This window comes from Pseudorca crassidens, chromosome 6 (genome assembly GCF_039906515.1).
Source record: "Pseudorca crassidens isolate mPseCra1 chromosome 6, mPseCra1.hap1, whole genome shotgun sequence".
Lineage (NCBI taxonomy): Eukaryota > Metazoa > Chordata > Mammalia > Artiodactyla > Delphinidae > Pseudorca > Pseudorca crassidens.
Genome location: NC_090301.1, coordinates 43,325,572 through 43,351,573, shown reverse-complemented (window position 1 = coordinate 43,351,573; position 26,002 = coordinate 43,325,572). Strand labels below are relative to the sequence as shown.

The window sequence follows — 26,002 nt, the reverse complement described above, 5'->3', positions numbered from 1 at the left end:
CCAGTTGCGGGGCCCAGCCGCTCCGCGGCATGTGGGATCTTCCTGGACCGGGGCACGAACCTGTGTCCCCTGCATCAGCAGGCGGACTCTCAACCACTGTGCCACCAGGGAAGCCCTGATTTCCATATTTTGATTTCTGTGTCTGCATTTGGTTTTTCTTTTACATAGATAATACTGGAAATTTTTTGTTTCTTGGCTTCCCTTTTGTTGCGTAGTGTTTTTCTGTGACAACTATTACTGTCATTTCGTGTGATCTCAAAGAAAGCAGACTTCCCTTAGCATAATTTGAAATAGGTGAAATCCTGACTTTACTATTTAGATAGTATACCTGTACTGTTTTATTTTAACTTTTAGAACTTGTCATTATCATGGGTAACCCAGAATGTACACTATTTAAAGCCTAGCTAGCTACTAAATCATATTGTTGATCTTATATTGAAGAAAATGGTGTACTGTTAAGTTACCCAATTTTTTGTCATTATTGATTTTTTTAATTAAACATTCTTAACAGTTTTATTGAAATATAATTTACCTACTACATAATTTACTCATTCAAAATGTACAATTTAATGGCTTTTAGTATATTCATAGAGTTGTACAACCATGACCACGGTCAATTTGGGGACACTTTTATCACTCCTAAAAGATACCCTAGGTATTAGAGATATTAGTAGTCAATACCTATTTCTCTTCTACCCATGGAAACTAGTAATCTACTTTCCTTCTCTATGGATTTGCCTGTTCTGGACATTTCATATAAAAAGAATCATTATATTTGGTCTTTATGTAAATGGAATCATTATATTTGGTCTTTTTGACTGGCCTGTTTTACTAAGCATAATGTTTTCAAGGTGCTTTCATGTTGTGGCTTATGTCAATACTTCATTTTTTTATTGCTGGATAATATTCCATTGTTTGGATAATAATACCACATTTTGTTTACCCATTCATCATTTGGCAGGATGTTTGGGTTGTGAGTTATTTTTCACTTTTTGACTATTATCAGTAATACTGCTGAGAACATTTGTGTACAAGTTTTTGTGTACACATGTTTTTATTTCTTTTCGTTATATACCTGAGAGTGGAATTGCTGGGTCATATAGTAACTCTTCAACAGTTGAAGAATTTCCTTGTTTAGCTGTAGACTCATCTCACGGAAGGTAACTTGCTTAAAATTCAAGGAGACTAATAATGTAGCAATAACTTATGAATTCTGCTAGATGTGTCAAGTTAGATAAGAACTTGTTCCCAAAGAAGTAAATTACTACCACAAACAGATAAGGAATTATGCTTTCAAATAAATGTTTTCAGTGCCCTAAGAGTTTTGTGTTTGGCGTTTGTGCTGTGCTATGAATGACAGTATAATCAGCTGAGATTTGAAATTCTGTTTGTTGTAAGAATTAGGAGAAGAGGTAGGATTTTGGATGAACTTAAATTTTAAGTAATTTTGTAATTATACAAGAAATACATCCTTATTGTCAGGAAGTATAGAAGGCATGCTGAATACAACTTAAATACCCTGTAATCTTTTTATCCTATGTGTATCACCTGTTTCCATTTTCTGCATATGTATATGTATATACATAAACACAAAAATAAAATACTTTAAAAAAGGAAAATTGGGTCCACACTAGATATGCTTTTTCCAAGGTGATTTTTAATAATAATATTATTTGATTGCTTAGTGCTGTGCCAAAGCATTTTTTTTAATTCATTGAAGTATTATGACTTGCTGAGGTATTGGTGCTGTTATTACTCCCAGTTTACAGATGGGAAAATTGAGGCACAGTGAAGTTCAGTTACTTGCCCAGGATCAAATGGCAGAGTTAGGAAATTTGGATGTGCTCTTACAGCACTGTTCACTGTCTGTCTGTACCTGAATCTTTGTTTGCCTGTATAATTATAGCAGCTTCTTAAAAGTGTATTACTGGTTTGATGTGTAACTGACTTTAATGCACTCCTCCACTCTCCACCCCCGACCCCCAAAAAGAACTGTAACAATCAATGGCTTACATAAAGAAAATAGATGTATGTTCATGGGAAGTACCTGTGCATCACAGAAAATTATATCAGGTATTTAAAGTAATGCTATTGCTTTTATATTTTCAGATAAACCACACAATCCTATGGTAAATGCTGGAGCAATTGTTGTGACTTCATTAATAAAGGTAAAATGTTGACATTTCCTTTTAATCCAGTAAAAATTTTAAATACTAAGGCATAAAGAGGAATCTTATTTATGTAGAAATGTGAAAATTTTTCTTTTGGTGTTAAATTAATGGTATAGCATAAGGTTAGGATTTTTATTTATTTCAGAATTAATGATGTAATTTCAAGGACAAAATTAAAATAGATGACATAAATTCCAACAGTTACTCTTGACCTGAAGATCTGGCAAAAATTCAAAAAGAAGTCTCTTCTGAACAGTAGTCACAGAAGTTTTTCTTCTTAAAGTTTTAATATTTTTTTCTTTCTCTTCTTTTTGGCTCTTCTAGAAAGCACAGATGTAAACAGAAGTAACAGCGTATTACTGTTTGATGTTTGTCATCAGCATATGTAGGGACAAATGTTCTGGTACTTTGTGTTAAAACAAAGTACATTTACCCTTGACTGTTCTCAAGTCCTTTATACTTTCATGAGCTGTAATCACAATTTTCATTTGAACTTGTTTCATTTGTTTTACTTGAATCATGTAATAACTAAATAAGACTTATTCCAGTTATTAAGTTACATTATTTTCCTACTCTTTGGTTTACATGGTATGTTTTGTTTCTTTTGTTAAGTGTCTAGTTTGCCTTAATAATTGGAAACACTAATGTATTGAAATAAGTATTTGAAAGTGGTTCTATTCTGTGATACTGCTTAGATTTTTAATTTCTAATTATAAGTTTCATTGGTATTCAATTATATTTCATTTGTGTTTGGAACATTTATATACTTTCTTCAGTAAATCTGTGCACATCTATTCCATGCTTGAAAAAAACATAGCTATCTGCCTTTGTAGATGCATTTCTGAAGATGGGATACCCTGGTTACACAAGGAATGTTTGAATATAAATTATACCCTTGGCCCAGTTAATAAAAAATTCATCTAATTTGTATGCTAGAAATCCTCTCTTAACTTTAATGAATTTTTTTCCTCATTCATGAGAAAAGCCTTTAAAATAGAAGAGTACTATCTTAAGAATATATATGTTGTTATTTTAGAGCAAATGCTTCATAAGCACTGGCCCACTTAATCCTTGTAACTCTAGTGATGGAGATATTATAGACAAGTATTATTTTTTAATGTAACTAATTTTAGGCTATGCTCACTATAATCTAGCTGTCACTGTTTTACATAAGAGAAAAGTTGTCAGTTTGAGGTGAAAGAAACTACGTGTTTATTATAGAAAATAATATGAATATGTACTAGGCACTGTCATGCCACAACTTACAGCATAACATGGGGTATACACCAGTAAATGGGCCCTTACAATGAAATTCAGTAAATACTGTGATGAGAGAAAAGTCTCATTAATAATTGTTCAGATTTGAACAAGTAAGTTAGAGGTAAGGAAAGTTATGATAATAAAATGTGTGTATTAGTGCTTGATGAGAAAACCACTAGAATGGTTCTGAACCTTTTTTGGGTCTTCCCAGAAAAAATGTTCACATACCATGATTTTATATAAACTGTAGGGAATTCACAGACCCATGGATCTCAGTTTAAGAACTCTTCACTGGAAAAAGATTAACATAGCACACCAATAGTATTTTCAAGAAAGGGACATATGTAAATGATTAATAGAAGTCTTGCTTAACTGCATGCAGTTAAACATCTTTTGTTTAATGATTCATGGGCTTAATATACTACACTGAAATGCTGCATGTGGGAAATGCATGTCTGGTCATATCACATCATGATATGATGTTTAGTCACAAGCCATAAACTATACAATGAGCAACATTAATATGAGTACTTAGAAACAGTTAAAAAAACACACATACACAGCATAAGTGTGGTTACATCCAACTGTGCAAACATTTAACTAAGTCATCTTGTATTTACAAATTTGATCAGTGTTTTTAAATTTAGAAAAATTGTAAATTTACTGACAGTTGGAAATGAGGCTTTGGGATATGGTTCATATTTAAGGTCAGTTTCTTTGACCTTTTTTGTTTTATTTTTAGAAGTTGTTTCACAAGTTTTGGGGGTTTTTTTGGTTTGGGTTTTTTTTTTTTTTTTTTTTTTTAATGAAGTTTATCTAAATCTTGAAGGGATAAGCTTGACATACCTCTGTGTAAAACTGACTGTCCCAGAATGTAATACTTTTCTTGGACTTTTTAAAAAAGAATTCAGAACTTTTATAAATAACTATCTGTGATCTCTGCAGATTATATGATCACATAATATTGTTGAATTGGTAGTTGAAATTGAAGTAATAAAACCATGGCTGAAGGAGTTTTCAAGCTCAGCCTTCTTACGGAGTTTTCAAGCTCAGCCTTCTTACTCCTTAAATAGATAAGATGAGGAAACAGACTGGATAGGTTCTAACAGCAGTAGAATTGGGCTTGAGCTAAGTCTCCCAATTTTCTGTTTGCTATTCATTCAAATTCACTCTACCATTTTTAATGTAGATGTTTGCTATTTCTCTTGATGACATTTTGTCTTTACCTAGCATAGTTATATTGTCCAAAAGGCAGAATTTTATTTTCCTAATTTAACTTTTACAGAAGATACCAGTTATTGGATTAAAAGTCAATCTAATTTTCAGTGAGTGTATACAGTCATTCTTTGGACATTAGTCAGTGCTTGCTATCCATAAGGAACTAGGCTTCTTCTCAAGGAGGTTGTGCTTTGAGTACCCAAAATGTGGCCATTTTACCATGGCTATTAGATTTGAATTCTGTTTTTTAGCTTTTAGCTGATGACCTTAAGGCTATATTTTTCTTTCAAACTTCAGAAATTTATTATGGTGCTATTAAAACATTCCCCTCATGTTATTCCCCCTCCCCCCCCCACAAATTACTAGAATCTTTAGTAAGACTTTATTTCATAATTTTGTAGTATTGATATTTTTCCTTTGTAGGATTGGTGGTGGTCCTCAGGAAAATGGGGGAAGAGGCAGAGCAAATGTTCAAAAGGATTAGCAGATTGTGTAAAAAAGGAGAATTTGGACAGAAGGAACCTGTTGCATAAATTCTTAACTACTAAACTTGTAGGAAAACTCCAATATTTAAAATTTTAAACACTATATAGGTAAATGCCTTCATAAAAACAAATGTCATTTTTGTACTTAAAAGGCACATAATTTAAAAAACCATGAAGGTTTTTTCCTGTCTCTTTCTCTGTGGTAGCTGCTAAACTTAAAGGAATACTTTTTGATGCAGTTGATTTTATTTGATGATGGTAATCTGGTTGCTTGATTTAAAGGAAAGAGTAAAAATAAATTTGAAAGCACAGTTACTCTGGATGAAATAGCAGCATCCTTACATAATTTTTTAATCTCACCTAGTTTCAGTTTAAAAGTTAAGATCTTCTGATAACTTGAGGGCTAGAGTGGAAAAATGAGGACAACATATAATTGTCACACTTCTGCTTTTTAATTTTTTTTTTTTTTTTTTTTGCGGTACGTGGGCCTCTCACTGTTGTGGCCTCTCCCGTTGCAGAGCACAGGCTCCGGACACGCAGGCTCAGTGGCCATGGCTCATGGGCCCAGCCGCTCTGCGGCATGTGGGATCTTCCCAGACCAGGGCACGAACCTGTGTCCCCCCCATCGGCAGGTGGACTCTCAACCACTGCACCACCAGGGGAGCCCTGCTTTTTAATTTTAAAGATAAAGTCACATTGTCTTCTATGTTTGTGTCTCTATTCTCGTGGTAGTTTCTGGTTTTTGTCATTTGAAGAACTTTATTTTTTTTTTTTAATCAGAAGTATTTTTGAATTTAAAATATTGGAGGTTTTTTTCCTCTCTTTTTTTAAAATAATAATCATGCTCCATTAAAAAATCAAGACAAATTTAGTTAATATGTGTGTAATGTTCAGTTTGGTCATGTTAGCAATCACCTGTTACACATGCTTATAAGCCACATTTTTAAGGCAGTTTGTGGCTCTGGGGAGCAATGGATGATGCCTTGAACTTGGTAACATTCATAAGAAAGGATTATATTGGCTTATTATGATTATATCAGTTCTTCATGATTATATCAGTTGATGTGCTTGAGGGTTTTTTTCCTCAAATAAAAGGCGGATAATTTGTCAACAGAATTCCCTTTTTTGTTACTTTATTTTTAGGGCTAATCTATGAAAATACTAGATTTAGAACATTATTTTTCACCTGTAATATTTATATTAATTCTCACGTATTATTTAGCTTTAAAGCATTTTCTTTGGAGAGATTAAACCAAATGTTTTGTAAAATCATTTTTAGTTACCTCTTTTTGCCTCTTTCTTCTATGCCTTTTTCCTCTATGATTTCTAATTTTCAATTTGCTTCTACACCTCCATACTTTATGAATGGAATCAAGTGATTTACTTACAAAATAACTGTGATTAATGCATTGACTTTAAATGAGTCATATTAATATTACATTTATTGGCACATGACCCTGTTAATAGTGATATTTTCACCTGTGTTGTGATGTGTAATACATAATTCAGTTCATGAGTATATTGTATAAACAGGTTATAAAACTACTCCAGTATACTTACTAATTCGTTTAATAGCCAGTGTTAAAACTCAGTGCTTCTTTGTCAAATTTTCATTCATAAAAGTTTTCCTCAAAGGAATGTAAATTCTTTAACTTGATAGATATGTTTATAGAAAAATAAATTTGTATAATTTTCTAATCTCAAGGTCTGATTACTGACCTTTTCAAACAAACCATATGGTTTGCTTTTTAAAAGTCATGTGGTAATAAATGGGTTAGAAATTTTGGTAACTGTATTTTGTCCAGTTTATCTTTAAGTTTTCCTACCATACTTAATATAAATTACTGTAATTTTAAGATTAAAATAATGTGATATCTAATAATACTTGTGCAGTGACTTAAAACTGAAATAAACATATCCCTGGGCATGGGAATATTTTTCCAAGAGATAAAGAGGCATTGATAGTTTTAAGACTATCAGTTTCTAAATCTGTTTCCATAGGTGCCTTTCTTAAAATTAACCTGCCTTTGGTCTAGGTTTCCTCCCATTTTCCAAAAGGTATATACTTCTCGTGTCCTAAATTTTACTGTGGTGCACTGCTTCAGGTTGTAAAAACGTCTTGGGCACCATCAAAAGAGAACATTTTGAAATATTGTGGTCATGGTATTGAGGATGTGAATCACTGTACTCACTGTAGTGACTGGGAACAAATCTTATATACCAGGTTGTTTCCAGATTTTTGGTTTCAACAAAATGGAAAGAGGATCTGATCAAGTTGTTAGTTAATGAGAGCATTAAGTGTAGTTTTTGAGGATATATTTTACTGTGTGACCTTTGTATGTAATGAGATAAATGTGTAAAGGATTGTGTACATTGCCATAACAAAGTCTTTCCTATTTCCATCTACTCATCTATTAGCAGGATTTCTCAACTTGTACATCTGTAAAAATTTAGAATAGTAAGAGAATTTATACTTCTGTTCTAGCAATAGAAAATATCCACTGGTACATGAACTAATTAAAAATCATTTACTATTTCAAAAAAAGAAAATATTCTAAAGGAACAGTTTTGTAATTACTGTGCAAAATTATTAGCAAATAAACATTTTTCCTTTAATTTTGTATGAAAAATTTCAAACATGCACAAAATAAACAGAAAAGTATAACCATCCCCCATCTACCCATTCCTGGCTTCAGTTTTCATAACATCTGTTCCTTCACCCCTTTGTACCTCTCTACTGGAGAAATGATTTTTTTTTTTAACAGTTTGTGTTTTTGCTTTGGCAGGGCGGTGCAGGGGCTGGGGGCATTTACTCTAGGTTATTTGGTATGTGTATGTGTGTTTTTTTCTAACATCTTTGCACATAAACTTTATAATATAAATTTTTCAAAATTAAAATGATGTGACATCTGATAATGATTACTAAATCCCACATATCCCTGGGGTACGTGAAATCTTTCCAAGAGATTACAGGGGGGAATATATTTTATTGACTTCAATTAAATGCTCTTTCTAGGTAGATAATAAGAAGAAACATTAATCAAGTACTTTTACATTTAAATTGGGAAGTTTTGAGTAGAGACTTTCTTGAGTCAACACAGTCATTCAAATATTTTATTTTGTCTATTTACATAATCTGCCAGGACATTTCAGGTAGCTTACCCAAAATGTTATATAATGATAGACATTGATAAATACCAGTTGTTTCTTTAAAATAGCATAGAAGTAAAATCTAATTGTACTTTAATTTAGTATGCTGCAAAGTAGACCAAGAAAGTGACCATAGTCAAGAGTTGAGACAGTTTTTCGTTTTTTAAAAATGAAACATGACAGCTAAACAAAGAAAATTTGTATTAGTTTTATAGGGTACAGTTTAGGTCAGAGAATGAAAGTTCAAATATAACTTGTTTATTTTACATTGATTAATTGTATAACCAGTAATTATCCATGTGACATCCCAATGCAAATGCTGACATCCTTTTCCAAAAGAGTTGTTTTTTTGTGCTTTTTCAAAGGTTAAAAAGGTTTTTGTGGTTTAAATGTTGTTACATATTTTACAGCATTAGGATCTATGGAATATTTTGACAACTGCAACAGTTCAATGAAGTTGGTAATTTCTTCTTTTAATTATTTTTCATTGAACAGCTTTGGAGTTACATTTCTACATTTTGATTTCTGGTGTATTATAAAGAAAGAAAACTTAAAAATATGTCAAAGGACGCTTTAGAGAAAATACATAGATAGTGATTACTATATGGTTGTAGCTAAATTATTCTTAACTTGTTTAAACTTTGTTAATGCCTGATTTTGATGAAATAGTGTGGTGTTCTTTCCAGCTACTGATTGTGTATGTCATTGCACATGCTTTCTCAAATAAGTTGATTTGTAGGGTTTCACAGATTATCAGCCACATCCTAATCCACTTGTAAAGTGGATAATGAACCTGGCTTTATTCAATTAAATAATACTCTGGTACAAGTCCCCCCACCACCAAATAAAATTTTAAAGTGTATTGTTTTGGGTTTTTGAGGGTAAAGGTAAAAATTTTCGTTTTTACAATTTTAGTTGTCAAATTACTTCATTTTAAACTTGTTTTAAAAATTAGAGATGTATTGTTTCTTTTGGGTGCATATCACCAATTAATACGTTTGATTTCAGATCTACAACTTACTGCTTTGTAAACTTCGCCGAGGTAAAATGAAACCATTTGGCTACTTGAACTGATCTACATTACATAGGTTTTTCCTATTGACATTTGCAGTAGCTAACATGTCAGAAATAGAAGTGATGAAACAATACATCTTCCATACTCTGAATTGGCATAATGCTAAATACAAAAGTAGCTAATTTTTTTAGACTATGAAATATAATTTTTTTAGTTCAAGTATTGTTGTAACAAGTGAGATATTAAAGGTAGAGCTTTCTCTACATTAGTAAAATGTATCCAGAATGTTTACATATACTAGAATTGTAAAAGATAGCTTTGCAACATAACTCATTTTCTAACTCTAATACTGGTTTAAGTTTATTTTAGAAATATAAATAGATTGTTCTTAATTGAAAACCATAATTTATATATACCTAATTCTTTGCTAAGGGTAAAACTTTATTTTAAGTTTTTTTAAAATGTGAAATTAAATAAATAACATACATTGTAGCAGATTATGTGGTGTTATGAAGGATAAGGGGGTTTGAGGAGCTTATATTTAAACTTTTCTGTAACTTTGGGTTGGGAAAAGTTATACTTAAAATAAAGCATTCCCTTTGTAATTCAGATCCATTCTCAACATATGGGTGTTAATGTAAGAACATATAAAAAGCTTATGTAAATATTGAATTACCTTAGAAGTATTTCCTAGATTTAAAAGTACTAATGTGCAGTATATTAATTATAATGATAGCAGTTTGGAATTTTGATATTATATTCACTTAAAGCTTAACGGGGGTGGGGCCCTATATTAACATATTTATGTCTCATTTCTTTGCAGCAAGGAGTGAATAATGCTGAAAAATTTGACTATGTAAGTACAATATAGAATTCAGTTTTCATGCTACATTCTTTATATTTGTTCTTTGATTACTAAAAATACTTTCTAATTTTGGTTTATAGGTAATGCAATTTTTGAATAAGATGGCTGGTAATGAGTATGTTGGATTCAGTAATGCAACGTGAGTCTGATTTATGATTTAGGTTTTTATGATAGGTCAGATCTCTTGAAATTAATTTTAAAAATCTAGATTATAGAATTTTGTTTTAAATACTGTTTTGTGACTCCATGTATGTATACTTCAGTGAATAAATAATTAGAATTTGGTCATTAGAGAGAAATGTATGATTTCTAAATTACCTGAGGGAGGACACTTAAAATGCTTTAACTAGTTTTGATAAACTTCTTGTGGGAAATCATAGAATTAGAAGAGACCCTAAGTTTACCTTAAGTGACTGGCATTTTCTCAATTTTCTCTTTGTCTATAAATACTGTCTTACCTCTCATAATCTCTCTGTGCCTGGCTAACTTGATTTTTACCCCGACTTTTTATTTTGAAATTTGCAAAACTACAGAAAAGTTGAAAGACAAAATATGAAAATCTGATATCTTTCACTTATATTTTCTGATTAATATTGTGTCTCATTTGCTTTTTCTCAACCTGTCTCTCTCTTTAGATGGACAGTTTAAAATAAGTGTGTATCTCTACATACATATACATGTACATATGTGTAAATATAAATGTATGTGGGTTTTTTTTCCCAGAACTGTGTGAAATTAAGTTGTAGACCTCATGCTACTTCACCCTTAAATACTCAGCATGTGTATGCTAAGAATAAGCACTTTCTCCTTTATAATCACAATGCCAGCAACACATTTATTAAGAACATTAACTTAATTTTAAAATACGATATTAATCGATAAATGTCCTCAACTGTCCTGTTAATGCCTTTTATGGCCTTTATTTTTTTCAGGAACAAATCAGTGTCATGCATAACTTTTGTTATGTTTTTTTTGTCTTTTTAAAGTAGAACAGTCCCCCTACCCTAGACGCTTTTTAAAATTTTACTAACTGGCTTTTTTCGAAGAGTACCAACCATTTGTCTTATAGAACAGGAATTAACTTTTTCTGTGAAGGACCAGATAGTAAATATTTTGTACTTGGGGGCCATATGGTCTCTGTTGCAACTATTCAATTCCACTGTTTCAGTAGGAAAGCAAGCAATAACACTATGAGGCTGTGTTCCAAAAAACTTTATTTATAAAAGCATGGGCCACATCAGGCCCATGGACTGTAGTAGACATTCCTTATTTTGAATAGGTCTGATTGTTTCCTTGTGATTAGATAAAGCTTAAGCAGTTTGGGGATGCTTAAGCTTTATCTAATCACAAGGAAATGTGATGAGGCATGATCATACCTCTCCTTCCACTCCTAAACTAGGTGATGCTTTGTATTTCACGTCTGCCTTACCAGCTTTTATTCATCAGCTTAAGGATCTTTTCCAGGAAGTTTTTTATGAATCTCATCTCACCTTCCTTCTGTGCTCTATTACCATATTTTATTGAACTTATTCTGTGATTCTATGTCTCTTTTTGCCTCGTCATCACCATTAGACTCTGACTTCCTTAAGACCTGGATAGAGTATCTTCCAATTCATTTCTGTATTCCTGTTATCTATTGGATAGTAAGTACTGAACACAATGTTTGATGAACAGAATTATGTGGTAGGCACTGTGATCATTGCTGAATTGTTAGTACTTTATCTATATACTATATTGATTTTTTTTTAAGTATGACAAGTTGACAAGTTCATTTCCAAGAACTTTTCCATATCCAACATTTTTTTCCCGACCATAGAAATATTAAAATGTGCAGTTAGAAAGAGCTGTCCACCCTTGATCAGTAATAAAAAGAGTGTCACGCACAGTTCCTCTTTTAGCAGCAGCCTTCTGAACTCTTTTTTTAAAATTTATTTATTTTTGGCTGTGTTGGGTCTTTGTTGCTGCGCGCAGGCTTTCTTTAGTTGCGGTGAGCAGGGCCTACTCTTTGTTCCAGTGCGTAGGCTTCTCACTGTGGTGGCTTCTCTTGTTGTGGAGCACGGGCTCTAGGCACGTGGGCTTCAGTAGTTGTGGCTCGCGGGCCCTAGAGCACAGCCTCAGTAATTGTGGCGCATGGGCTTGGTTGCTCTGCGGCATGTGGGATCTTCCTGGACCAGGGCTCAAACCCATGTCCCCTGCATTGGTAGGTGGATTCTTAACCACTGTGCCACCAGGGAAGTCCCCCTTCTGAACTCTTACAGGTTGAGCTCTCAAATGTACCACAGATAAAATCTGTCTAAATCAAAACTCATTCTCTTCCTTACTAAACTGCTCGTTGCCCTAAGGATCCCAATGTCAGTTGATATTGCCATCCTTTCTGTAGACTACGTTAGAAATCTAGACTTTGTACCAAACTTTACCCCGTTTCTCCTCTTTCCTGTTAGGTCAGAAGACTTGTCCACTGCTCTCATGTTTGATCATAGCTCTCCTTCCATTCCTATCATCACTACCTAAGTTAAGGCTTCCTATAGCTCTCATTACAGTAGTCTTCTAATAATATCATTGATTCTTTCTTTTTCCCTTTTCCCAAACTGATGTCAGAGTTATCCTTCTAAAATGTAGATCTGATAAGGTAACTTGTTTGAAAGCCTTCAAGCTTTCATTTTGTAGGTAATCAGTAGCCATTACATTTTTTAGCATTTATCAGTCTTGATAATTTGGTCCTAGTCTCCTTTGTTGGTTTGGTATTTCTCTACTCTTCTCCATGAAACTGTTTTCCGAGATACATTAGAATATTTGCCATTCTTTAATGAAGTTCTGTCTTTTATAACTTTGTTCATGCTGTATAATATTTGCCACTTCCTCGGCTTCCCCCAGAAATTTATTAATCCAGCAAATGCTGTAAGGTCCATTTCATGTCTCTCTCTCTCTCAGTGAAATTTCCATAGATTCTCTCAGTTGGAATTGACTATTTAGTGTACTTTGGGGGGGAGTCAGAAGAGTCTGTAATTAATAGTAAATTTTAACAGTTGAATATTTGATAATTTAAAAATTAGCTTCTTTATTCACAATATATGAAGACTAGAAAGGACCTAGTTCATTTCAGTCCTTTTACAGCTGAGAAAATTAAGGCAGAAAGAATTGTTACTTAAATGACTTGCCCAAGGCCACATAGCTAACCTGTTGACAGAACTGGGACTGGAACCCAGCAGCCTTGACTCTTAGGTCAGTGTTCTTTATACTGCACTTTGCTATACAAATTAACCTACAGAACAATCATGCTTTTACAGAAAGTAAATAAATGGAGCAAATGTTTTTTTTCTTTTAGGTTTCAGTCTGAAAGAGAAAGTGGAGATCGAAATTTTGCAATAGGATATTACTTAAAAGAAAAAAAGGTTTTTAAATTCTGTTTCTATTTCAAATTATTCTTTTACTTATTAAATAAAAAATTTTATTAAAATACATGAAGTATAATAAAACTCAACAATAGCTTTTAAGCAGCTATCTATGACTATGGTGCAGAGGTTTTTGCAAAACACTCTTGAGTTAATACTATCAAAGTGTTAATATTCAAGCAATTTGTATTTGGTAATATTGAAATATTTGACTAGTTATAGTAATGCAAATTTTGCGTAAGGATTGGCCCATTTTTCAAAAGCATAACGCTTGACTATTGCTGGTTACACTTGATTTTTAAATTTTAAGGCACGTGGGCTTAAATTTTAAGTGGCTGGTCTAGTAACTTGGTTCATGAATTATGAATCAGTTTATCATTGCCAGTTAAACTAGTATCTAGAAATCTAGATAATTATGTCACGTAATTTTGATTTATTGTTCTTCATTATTTCATGTTTGCACCCTTTTATAGGTTGTGTGCTATTTTGTTCTCAATTAGAATGAAACGTGTATATTTTAAATTTAATCTCTATGTATCTTTTACTTGTGTGCATTTTTTTTTCCCATGTGCCTATATTTTTAATTGCCTTTCTATTTTTTCAGTGTTTTCCAGAAGGTACAGACATGGTTGGTATATTAGACTTCTATTTCCAGGTAATTTATTTTAACCGTATGAATTATGTACATAAATGGGTGTGTCACATTTTGCAGAATATAGATGTCTCTGAAATCTTGGCTTTAGGCAGAGAGAAAATAACATTTCCCATTGACTTTCGAAAAAATGTCCTTGTTAAAGGCAGTCTCGTGTCTGTATCTCCTAAAAAGTGATGTCTCAGAATGTAACAGGGAAATGTTTTTTTCTATAAAAATATTATATTTAAGAAGTATGAAAAATAATGTACAGCTCCAGCAATTGGCTTCTCTTTATTATAAACCAAGCTCTGTTTTCTTAGTTTTAAAATTTTGTTTGAAGGAGTTACTTGTTTCTTTATCAGCAGATTCATATTCAACATTCTAAGGTGGCATTTTCTCAGTTTGTTTAGTTCGTTTCTACAATGTCACATAATGGATTTTCCAATAAGTTAGAGTAGCTTTCCATATTCATGGGGGAGGTGTCCATTTACATAATCTTCTGTGGTATAGAACTCAAGATAGCCTTCCTGGACATCCCTCTCTTCCCCCCATATTTTCAGTTCAATTCATTCTTACAGATTTAATGCCATTGGTGCTTCTGATGAGTTTGTAATGTGAAGCTATGTAGTAACAAATTAATTACTGTTAATTTCTGTTTTACTTTACATTGCCTGCCTTTACTTTTTAAGGTAACCTTTTAGTAATCGTAAAGAATATATAAGGAAAGCTGGTAACGAGTAGATTTTGATGGAAGTCCAGGTCACAGTTTGTCACTTGCCCATTGTGAAGAACTATGAATTGGGAATCCAGACTATCAATAGAAAATCAGTCTAACCTGGCTAGTTTTAGCCAAGTGACTTAGTTTCAAATACTGAACCCTGGTTTCATTATCTGTAGCATATGCTTGACCTAACTTCCTGCATTACATTGGACAAGTACATGAGATGTATGTGAAATTCCTTTGAAACTATAAAATGTTATATGAAATACAGTGTCATATTTACTTTTTATCCAGTGTCCCTTGTTTTTTCCCTAGCCTATATGGATTTCTTCCATATGTTAATGTTTCTTTTCCTTTGGTACATGTATTTAACTTTGGCTGTCATAGCTTACGTGCTACTAATCTATTGTGAAATTTCTATACTTCAGGGCAAAAATCAAGAGACAGCCATAGAAAACTTACTTGCTCTTTTGGAGAAAGGCTACATCTAACTGAACATCTGTCAGGCTACCAGGAGAGTACTCTTAAATTGCGATTTGTCAAATTGAAAGTGTATCACCTTATGACAAACAAAATTTCCATTAATACTAATTATAAAGTAGGAATTGGTCTTTAAGTCCAATTGGAGTTTAAGTCTTCTTTTAGAAAGCCTTTCATAATTAAATCACCTGTACTATGTCTTTGCTATGTGGGTTTGAAGAAATAGGGAAGGGGTTTTAACATAAATAGGCAAAAATGGAAGTCAGTCAAAAAGTGGCTTCTAATCAGTTTTCAAATTCACTGCGGTTAGTTAGTTTCCTTACTGCTATTTCCAAACCCCTTTGTGCCTCTTAAAGATCTTGGTATGAGAAAGGAAAATTATAAGTTGAGAACTGTCATATCTTTTTCTTCCTACTTCCTACCTTCTCCTTCTCTTCCACTTTCCTCTCAGTTTTGGTTACTGTTAGTGAAAAGTAAAATAGAGCATTTATTTATTGTTTTAGTATTATAGGTAAATTTGGGTTTGGTGTGGTAAACTATTTCCATTATTTCACCCTACAGTGTACCTGGACTTCGCTTTTTTCATTCATTATAGTATATCTAGCACCCATAGTCAGTATCAAATAACTATTTGAATGTTAATAAATGGTTTAAAATGTAACATTTTGGTTTTAGGCACACAGGGCATGTAGCCTAGAACTGTCTTAGATTTTTTTCCTTTAGTCCTTTGCATGTTGCCATATGGGGATGCTGAGTTTTGGTACAGGCAAGATGTCAGTAAATTTTTTCTTAAAGTAGCAGTTTCTCATGTAGATGCTAACTATCATAATACTGATGAATGTTGCTTTATTTTAAAAATCTCGGCTCTTTTTTCCCTGTTGAGTTAAAAATAATTATGTTTGTGTATCCTACAGAAAGCATTACTATTTAAGCAAATATGAATATCACATGAGGCAATTACAAATCTTAGTGCTTAGGAGCTGGCTCTTCCTATCTTAGGTCTGCCATTAAAAGACTGAATAACTGGGCAAATTAGGATAAACCTTAAAGGGGCTAGAACATTGTTCACATTTAAATCTTTCTGTGTCATCAGGTTATCCCTTTGGAAGAAATATTTCAGATCTGTATGAAATACCAGATGACACAGATTATCTTAGAGGTCAACTGTACTACTAAAAATACTGTGAGCCTAAATTTTCAGAATTTAGTTTTTCCTTCCTTTTAGCTATGCTCCATTGAAGTAACATGTGAATCAGCTAGTGTGATGGCGGCAACACTGGCTAATGGTGGCTTCTGCCCAATTACTGGGGAAAGAGTACTGAGTCCTGAAGCAGTTCGAAATACACTCAGTTTGATGCATTCCTGTGGCATGTATGATTTCTCGGGGCAGTTTGCTTTCCATGTAAGTAATTGTTTAATCTTAATTTCTCTGGCAGGAAACTAGTCTGGACTAGTTCCTTTAAAAATACAGTTTGAACTTTGCTTCTAGAGCTGTACATTAATTTTAGAGAGGCTTGTTTTCAAGGTTAATTTGTTACAGAATTGGTAAGAAATAGAGTTAAGCGGTGTATGACATGTTCTTAAGAACTTGAAGTTTAATTTATAGAACCTTATCACTTTTATTTTTAAGGCATTTTACTGTACACGCTTAGTACAGACTTTACTTTTAGTTGCTAATGTTTAATATTATGGTGATTACATACCTCAGGAATTCTTTAAGTTCAGAAGGAATGCATAACTGTGATGTTTAACATCTTTGGTTACAGCCATAGGTGTTTTAAAGGACTTAAAGTATATTAAAGTTAAAACTTAACAAAAATATACTCCTTTAAGCTCTGTTGTGCATTTGCCACTTGTGAAATGTTATAGACTTTTCTTGTTTCATTCTATGTCTAGTCTAGTCATAATGCCCTAAAAATTTATTTTGAAAATTTTAAAAATAGAAAAATAGATGCATTTAAAGTTAGAGAAAGACCAATATCATATGATATCACTTATGTGTGGAATCTAAAAGAAAAATGATACAAATGAAATTATATACAGAACAGAAATAGATCCACAGACATAGAAAACAAACTTATGGTTACCAAAGGGGAAGGGGGTGAGGCATAAATTAAGTTTGGGATTAACATATACACACTACTATATATAAAAGAGATAACCAGCAGGACGTACTGTATACCACAGGAAACTCTGCTCAATATTTTGTAATAACATATAAGGGAAAAGAATCTAAAAAAAAAAATATATATATATATATATATGTATGTATGTATGTATAACTGAATCACTTTGCTGTATACCTGAAATTAACACAACATTGTAAATTAACTATACTTCAATAAAAGTAAATAAATAGTTACCTGTTGCTCAACTTCAGTAATTATCAATACATGACCAATCTTGTTTCATCTATATTACACCTACTTCCCCCACCCTTTTCATAGTTCAGTATGTAATTCTAAATGATAAGGACTCTAAAAAATACACAGCACCATTGTTATGTATAAAAATCTGAAAAGAATTTTAATCTTTAATATCATCAAAATATTTAGTCAATAATGGAAAAGAATATGAAAAAGAATATATGTATAATTGAATCACTTTGCTGTACAGCAGAAAATAACAACGTTGTAAATCAACTGTACTTCAATAAAATACATTTTAAAAAATATTTAGTCAATAATCAGATTATTTGGATTATCTTAATTATTATTTTACAATTTGTTTCACTTGGGTTACAAATAAGGGCCATACATTGTGGTTGGTTGTGTCTCTATTATTATTTTTTAAATCTTTAGTCTCCCCCTTAATCTCTTTTTTCTTGTTATTTTGGTTGAAAAAACTAGGTCATTTTTTCCTGTAAAGTTTCTTAGAGTTTGGTTTGCTTATTATGTCCCTTCCTTTGTCCGTGGTATTCCCTGTAATTTGGTAGGTCCCATTAAGGTGATTATTTTGTTTTGTTACTTTTGTGCAAGATTACTTCTAGTAAAAGGTCTGAATGGTTAGTTAGCCATTAATGAACACTTCCCTGATGACATTAATTTTGTCTTTTATCATAATTGTCAAATTTTATATAATGTAAGCTTAAATGTTTTGAAGAGGATTAATTTGAATTAGTACCATCTTATCTCTATTCTTTAGAATTTCTCTGCCAGTATACAATAGAGAATCTTCTAAGAAGAGATAATTTCTCATTGTTTTAGTCATAAAATATTTTTTGAAAATCACTTCATACTTAAAAGCAATACATGTTTATTATAAAACAATAAGGAAATATAGTCAAAAAGAATAAAATAAAAATGTGCATAGCCCCACAATTTAGATGTAATCTACTTTAATTCCTTAGAGTATATCTTTCAAATATTTTCCTATATTTAAATATATCCCAACTGTTTTATAACTCTTTTCATTTACTATATTATAAACATGTTGATAAATACATATCTACATTTTTAATGTTGGAATTCTATATGGATATATATACCATAATATTTTAACCAGTTCCCTTACTGTTGGACATAACTTTTCTTATTTTAAAATGTTAACATGAATGTCCATTTTTTTCAAATTATTTTCAGGTTGGTCTTCCTGCAAAATCTGGAGTTGCTGGGGGCATTCTTTTAGTTGTCCCCAATGTCATGGGCATGATGTGCTGGTCTCCTCCCCTGGACAAGATGGGCAACAGTGTTAAGGGAATTCACTTCTGTCACGTAAGCATATTTTCTTAATGAAAATAATGATCATATAAGTTGAGCCATCTGATGATTCTACTTTTTTACTCTTTTCCAGAGTTTATTGATTGTTGGCACTCTCACTGCCAGTCTGTCAGTTACTCAGTAGCCATGGACATGTTCATAAAGGAGCTTTAAACTGCCTCCACCACACAGCTCCCATATAATCATCGTCACTAATTACAAATTACATTTGTTTGATGCTCATATTTTAATTTTCATGGTTATAATTAGTTTTCAGTTTCCAAAAGCTCAGCAAAAGATACTAAACTTGGAGAAGTCATTTAAATTCCAACATAAATGAAAGATTATTATAGTTTACACTGTTATCTTTAATCGGCATGGTTGAATATCTTTATCCATAAACTACCTTTAAAAGTCTTTTTTTTTTTTTTTGAGGACATAAGTACTGCAATTTAAAATTATTACTACTCTTAACTAGTTCAGTATATTTTTTTTAAATTTTATTTTTATTTATTTTTTATTTTTGGCTGCTTTTGGGTCTTCATTGCTGCACGTGGGCTTTTCTCTGGTTGCGACGAGCAGGGGCTACTCTTCGTTGTAGTGTGCAGGCTTCTCATTGCAGTGGCTTCTCTTATTGTGGAGCACGGGCTCTAGGCACATGGACTTCAGTAGTTGTGGCTCGCGGCCTTCAGTAGTTGTGGCTCATGGGCCCTAGAGCGCAGGCTCAGTAGTTGTGGCACACGGGCTTAGTTGTTCTGCGGCATGGGGGATCTTCCGGGACCAGAGCTCGAACCCGTGTCTCCTGCATTGGCAGGCGGATTCTTAACCACTGCACCACCAGGGAAGCCCCTAGTTCAGTATTTTTTGTTGTTACCCAAGTCTTGCTAATATTTTATCTTCTGGTTTTATTTACATTTACTACTTCCTATAGTCTGCACTAAGTATAATTTTTTCTGCAGACTTTCTCAATTAAAATTCCAATTTATTTTTCAGTTTTACAGATTTTACAAAAACTAGGGAGTGACATTGGATTCCTTATAGATTAAAATAGATTATAACCAGAATATTTCTTTATATTTTTGTGCAGCTTTATAGTTATTTGATAGAAAAATTATTTCATGTGTCCTATTATTATAATGCCCATTTTACAGGAAACGGCAGTTAAACAATTTGAGTGGCGGAGCCCTAGGGTCAGGCTAGTAAGCAGTGTTTTCAAAATCTGTAACCCACGTCTTCTTATTCTAATTTCAGTTCTCTTCTTGACGCATCATGCTGCTTTATTAACATGCAGTGGTCCTTTCCATGAGATAGTAGTTAAGTTGGACAGTATTAGTGTAATTTATTAAAATGTGAAAAAACAATAGCCAATGACTAGCCAGTTTCTTATACCTGTTTTGTTTAATTATAGGATCTTGTTTCTCTGTGTAATTTCCATAACTATGATAATTTGAGACACTTTGCAAAAAAACTTGATCCTCGAAGAGAAGGTGGTGATCAAAGGGTAAGCAAAATTCTTATTTAGATTATTATGTAATTTTTTTTAAGAGAGAGAAAATGAGGTTCACCAGTTTAAGTAAAACTTAGTTTGTTAGTGGCCTCATATCTTTACTAATAACAAATGAGTGTAAAAAAATTGTTGACATTATCATCCTGGACCAATAGTACATAGATATTAAATATTACTGTTTTATTTAAATTGGAACTGGTTAGCCTAGGAGCAGGGGTTTCTCCCTTCCCCCATTTTTCTGCTATTTTAAGCAATATTTTAAAAAATTGATTCTGTTAAAAGAAGACAAATTGGAAAGTGCTACATGCTATAAAGAGAAAGCCTGTTTTTACTCTTAATATTTGTCAGTTATAGTCTTAAATTGAAGTTTATTTTGATGTGGATGGATATGTAAATGGGAAAGGATTATAGTATTAGTGAGAGACCTGACAGAGCTTCATAGTAAGTTTTATATAGGTCACCATAGATGAAGTATTTTTCTGTAGAAATGCAATATTTAATGCAGTATTCCTGACACTGTTAGTTTAAGGTAACATTTGTTATCAGTGTGTTTGGCTTCATATTTTTGCACATATATACTCCTTTTTAAAGGAGTCAGAGCTCACATTCCAGGAACAAGATTTTTTTTTGTCTTTGTTGTTGTTCACTGCACTAAAGGACTTGTTTTGAATTTAAATTTCTTTGCATCCCAAATGGAAAATGTTTAGAGTAAAGTTACCTAACTAGACTTGAAGCTAATATGTATGAAGCACTTATAAGTAGAAAAAACTTTTAACACTTACTAAGTAAATTTTCCTATCGTTAGTTCCAATCAAAGTAACTTCTAATAATATATGAGAATTATGCAAAGCCGACAGAATAGAAACTTCCATGGGCATCAACATGAGTAACATGGAGCAAAACATCAGATGGTGGTGGGTGAAAATGTTAACAGATTTTAATAACATTCATTGAAAAATACCGTTTTATAGCTTGGACCTTTCTTCACTCAAGTGCACTAATAAATTATGTATGTTGCTTGAACAACTAGCATTCCTTTGGACCATTGGACTATGAAAGTCTCCAACAAGAACTTGCTTTAAAAGAGACAGTATGGAAAAAAGTGTCACCTGAGTCAAATGAGGACATCTCTACAACTGTAGTATATAGAATGGAAAGTCTGGGAGAGAAAAGCTAAAGAAATGGGTTCTAGTTTCAGAATGTTCTTCATTTAACCTTTCAAACATCTTTAGTTTTCTGGCATACTATATTTATTTGAATTTTTTGTGTTCTCAACCTTGGGTGCTGGAGCCATAAAGCTTTTTTTTCTTTTAATCTTTGTGTAAAGTTAATAGATTAAAAAGTGGATTTGTCAGTCTTTTAAAAAGTATTTATAAGTAAATAAAGCAAATTTGCTTTATTTTAAAAAAAATGAAAGGAGAAATTTGTTAAAAATTTTTCTTGGTGTAATTAAAATTTTAACTATATAGGCAGTAAGATAATCCCATTTTAACATAGTAACAAATTTGTAATTTCTTGGTTCTGAAACCTACACACTGAACTCATAAATTTCATCCATTTTGTTTTTTCCACTTTTAAAACTGACATGATGTCTCTAGTAGCAATAGAGCTAAATACAAAAATAAAAAGACTTAATAATAAATTCCAAATTATTTAATATAGCAGTAGATTATAAAATTAGCTTAAGATATTATGCTATTTTTAGTAATAGATTGGCTTTAACTTTTTTTTCGGCTTTAAAGTTTTAAAAATTTATTTAAAATTTTATCAAACACTTTAAAATGTCTTTGCGTTTTCACTTTGCAACTCCTTTGTTCTGTCAGAATTGTCATGTACAGGAGTGTCTTATGTTATTAAAGCATTCCAGCCAAAGAATTTCAGATGTAATATGACATGTTTCATTGTTAAAAAGCTATAATGGTTACTCAGAAGGAGCAACAGGGAGTGTCTTCAAGTGAAATGTTTACCTGAACAATTTTATTTTCGTAATATCCACGTAACTTTTTCCATGTTATATTTAAATATGAATGGTGAATCTTGGTTTTTAGCTTTTAATAATTTCACAAATGCTAATGAATCTTCTATGATAAATTATAATAACATCTCATAAAGTTTGTTTTATTTGAATTCTTTTAGAGTATTTAGGAAATGAATTCAGTCTGAAGGTAGTTAGTATGCTACTAAAATGCCTGTTAGATCTGAATCCTTTTGTTTGGTTATATAAATGCAATATTGAGAATCAAAACTTGTTTTTAAGAAAAGGACTATAGGTTCTACACAACCTAATTTCAAATAACTCACAATGTTTAAAGTCAGTCTTGGCAAAGTGATTGTAAAATTGTGTAGGACCTATTCACACTTCTTCCTTCCTCTGTATACTTCTCTGGTTCTCCCCACAGTTCCCCCACAGCTTCAAGATTTTGGAGGGCAGGGGTGAGGTCAGAAGGAGAACTTGATAGTTTCTTAGTATCATGGCATACATGTGGTAGGGTAAAGTCTATAAAAGTAATTGTAGTGCAGCAAAAAGTTTTTTCCTGGATGATTTAGATGCTAGTGCAAATACAGATATAGAAAGTCTTGATTATATGAGTTTGGGAACTATGATATTAGGAAAAGAAGTTCCTTTCCAAACTTGGTCAAAAGTCTTTTGGCCTAACTGAAGTATTAAACATATATTTAAATAATTATATGTTAGGTTTTAGAGGATATTACCAAGGATTTTATGGCTAATTCAGTGTTCCTCTGATGTACAGATGCATATCCTAACTGGATGCTTCTGGTTTGGCCATTTATGTGAGAATGGTGTGGCTGAAGGCCTTACCTCTGCTACGCCTTTGAACAGTGTCATTCGAATTAGTTTCACAGAGCTATTGTGCTTTGCGGAACTGAATGTCTAAATTTATAGTTTGCAAAACAGGCTTTATTTTTTCCCCCCTGTGCTCTAATTGTTATATTTTACTGTTTCATTTGGAGGTAGGTTTTACTTTATAAAATGGAAACTTAATGTTTCATATTGTGTCCATATTTGTATAGATTTCAAAATTATGTTAATTTGTGCCACTTACTATGTTTGTAAGGCTTAAATACACACTTACCAATGGAGTAGGGTTACCTAAGCTACTTTGTTTATAGAATCTTGTTAAGGATGAGCATCCAGAAATTTTTGTAGCAAGGTACAAATGGAAGAAGAGGGAAGATACTGTGAATAGGCCCCCAAACTTTATTTAAAAATAAAAAAAAAGGAAAACCTTTGCCGGATTTAAAGACATTATTTTGATTCTTTCAGTATTTTAAATACCTTTTCAAATAAAATTCTTGAAAAGTACCCAGTATTTTTGGATTTAATGTTTTTTGCCATTACTGATTCTTGATATTCAAGCATTTTGAAGTTAGCATATTTGTTTTTCTTTTTTTTCCATCATTAACATTTCATTTGAAATGCATATCCTTTCTGAAATACTTTATTTTTAGCATAAATGTTGTGTATTTTATCTTAGTGTTTGGATTAAACCATTTGTGTTATTTAGCTTTCTTTTATTTGCTTTGTATATTAATGTACCTTTTATTTTCCAGTATACCTACTTTTGTATTGTACAATAAATTTATTTTAAGCTGATTTTATTGTTTTTTTTATGAAAGCAACTTCAGCATTTTAAGTACAGTAGTTGGAATTTTAACTTAAAAAGTCATCCTTTATGAAGATATTAAAATGCTTTATATTTTTAGCTAATTCTGAGGCTGCTGTGAAGAGAAAGTATAGAAATACTCAAGGGCTTCATTTGATTCTTTTTTTTTAAAGCAGTATAGCGTTGGTGGGTTTTTTTTTTTTGCAGGGAGGACGTTTTTCTATTGGTTGTACTAGAAGTATTTGAATAAAGACTTTTCTCCCAATTTTTTTTTTTTTTTTCCATTTGACAACTTAAAAAAAAAACCCCACTACCCCATTTGCAGGTTCTTTCTGCTTTCTGAGGAAGAATATCAATGATTCACTATGTAATTGTTGTTTTACCTATTGTGCAGAGTAGGAATAACATGTTGCTAAAATCAAATGAAGAGTATTATTGCTTTAGAATAGAACTGTCAGTCTCAGTAGAATGTATATTGAGTAGAATAACTGTAATATTAAAATTCACCCTAACTACTTTTTAAGGAATTTAACTTTCAGAAGGAACTTAGTATATTTCCACAGCATGATCCAAATTATAATGAGGTTACATGCATTGTAGATCAAATACAGTACTTTAAATTTTTGTTTGATGAAATCTTCCATTCATATCCAGAGAAGACATCCCAAATATATTATAGAAGTTTTAAAAACTCTTTGAAGGGGAAATACTGTTGTTTACAGGAATTTGTATTTATCTGTGGGCTTTTTTCATAAAGTTCTTTTGGGATTAGTAAATAGGCAGTTCCATTGTCATGGTATATTCAATATGTAAGTTTGTGATCACTTGCTATTAAAGATACATTTGGCGTTGTTTTTGTTGTTGATGTTTTTAATCCATTTGAAACAGAGAGGTAACTCAGAGCTTGATCTGACAGTGTAGTTTCATAGGCATGTACGTATGTGGAAAGAACCACTGATATAGACTGATATTGTCAGTCGGTATCTTGATAATTTATATACAATGTATGTGTTTATGTGTATATCTAATAGATGTCTATCTATCTTTATATTTATCTATGTCCATTATCCATAGCCTAAAAATCAGCAGCAATTATTTTTACATAGTATGTCACGTGTAAATGGTTCATCGATCTATTCCAGGTTTTTGTCGTAAGAGAACTTCGAACATTTTTGCTCTACTGGAATTTATAAAATATAACATATTTTACTTGTTCAATTTACCTTTAAAGATTTGTGGTTTCTGTTCTGCTTCCGTTCACTACTAGCACTGTCAGAGTAGAATAATGATATTGGAGAACTCCACAAAAGGGAAAGCAAGAACATCAGATTTCATGTGGAAGCTGACTTTAAAGTAGTGTCCAGAATTATTATATTGAAGGATTGTATTCAACTTAAAATATTGTACTTCTTAGTATGAACAGTTTACTTTATGGAATAGTTTTATTCTAAAAATTGTGCACAATTTTTAGTTTTAAGAGTCTCCGCTATTCATTTGTAAAAATTTGTTTTTCTCCACGATGGTCTTGAAAATGCTAGAATGCATTTTTTTTTTTAAGTAACATGCTTTCTGTTCAGTTCCTTCTTTACCATTTTATATTAAATATAATATTTAATTAAAACCAGATGTTGGAGATGGGGCTTGTTATGATTCATCATGGCTCATCCCTCAGATTTTTACACACATTTATTCAGGTTACTTTAGTCCATTCACTGTCATGAAATTCAAGGCCCAAATTATACATGAACATACATTCAAGTATATCATTCATCCACTTTTA

At 32.0% G+C, this 26,002-nt stretch overlaps 1 protein-coding gene across 5 annotated transcripts in view; it reads left to right on the top strand.

The window, feature by feature from the left end:
• GLS (glutaminase) overlaps positions 1-26,002 on the top strand; it is a 79,688-nt gene that overhangs the window by 25,586 nt on the left and 28,100 nt on the right. Inside the window, exons 7-15 of one of the 5 annotated variants that reach the window (XM_067741177.1) lie at positions 2,110-2,168; positions 10,123-10,155; positions 10,245-10,303; positions 13,490-13,556; positions 14,161-14,211; positions 16,617-16,793; positions 18,973-19,104; positions 20,498-20,590; positions 21,627-24,212. In XM_067741177.1, the coding sequence (XP_067597278.1) occupies positions 2,110-2,168; positions 10,123-10,155; positions 10,245-10,303; positions 13,490-13,556; positions 14,161-14,211; positions 16,617-16,793; positions 18,973-19,104; positions 20,498-20,590; positions 21,627-21,773 (818 nt within the window). In that variant the 3' untranslated portion in view covers positions 21,774-24,212. The other 4 variants (XM_067741179.1, XM_067741176.1, XM_067741180.1 and 1 more) reach the window with 4 other exon arrangements.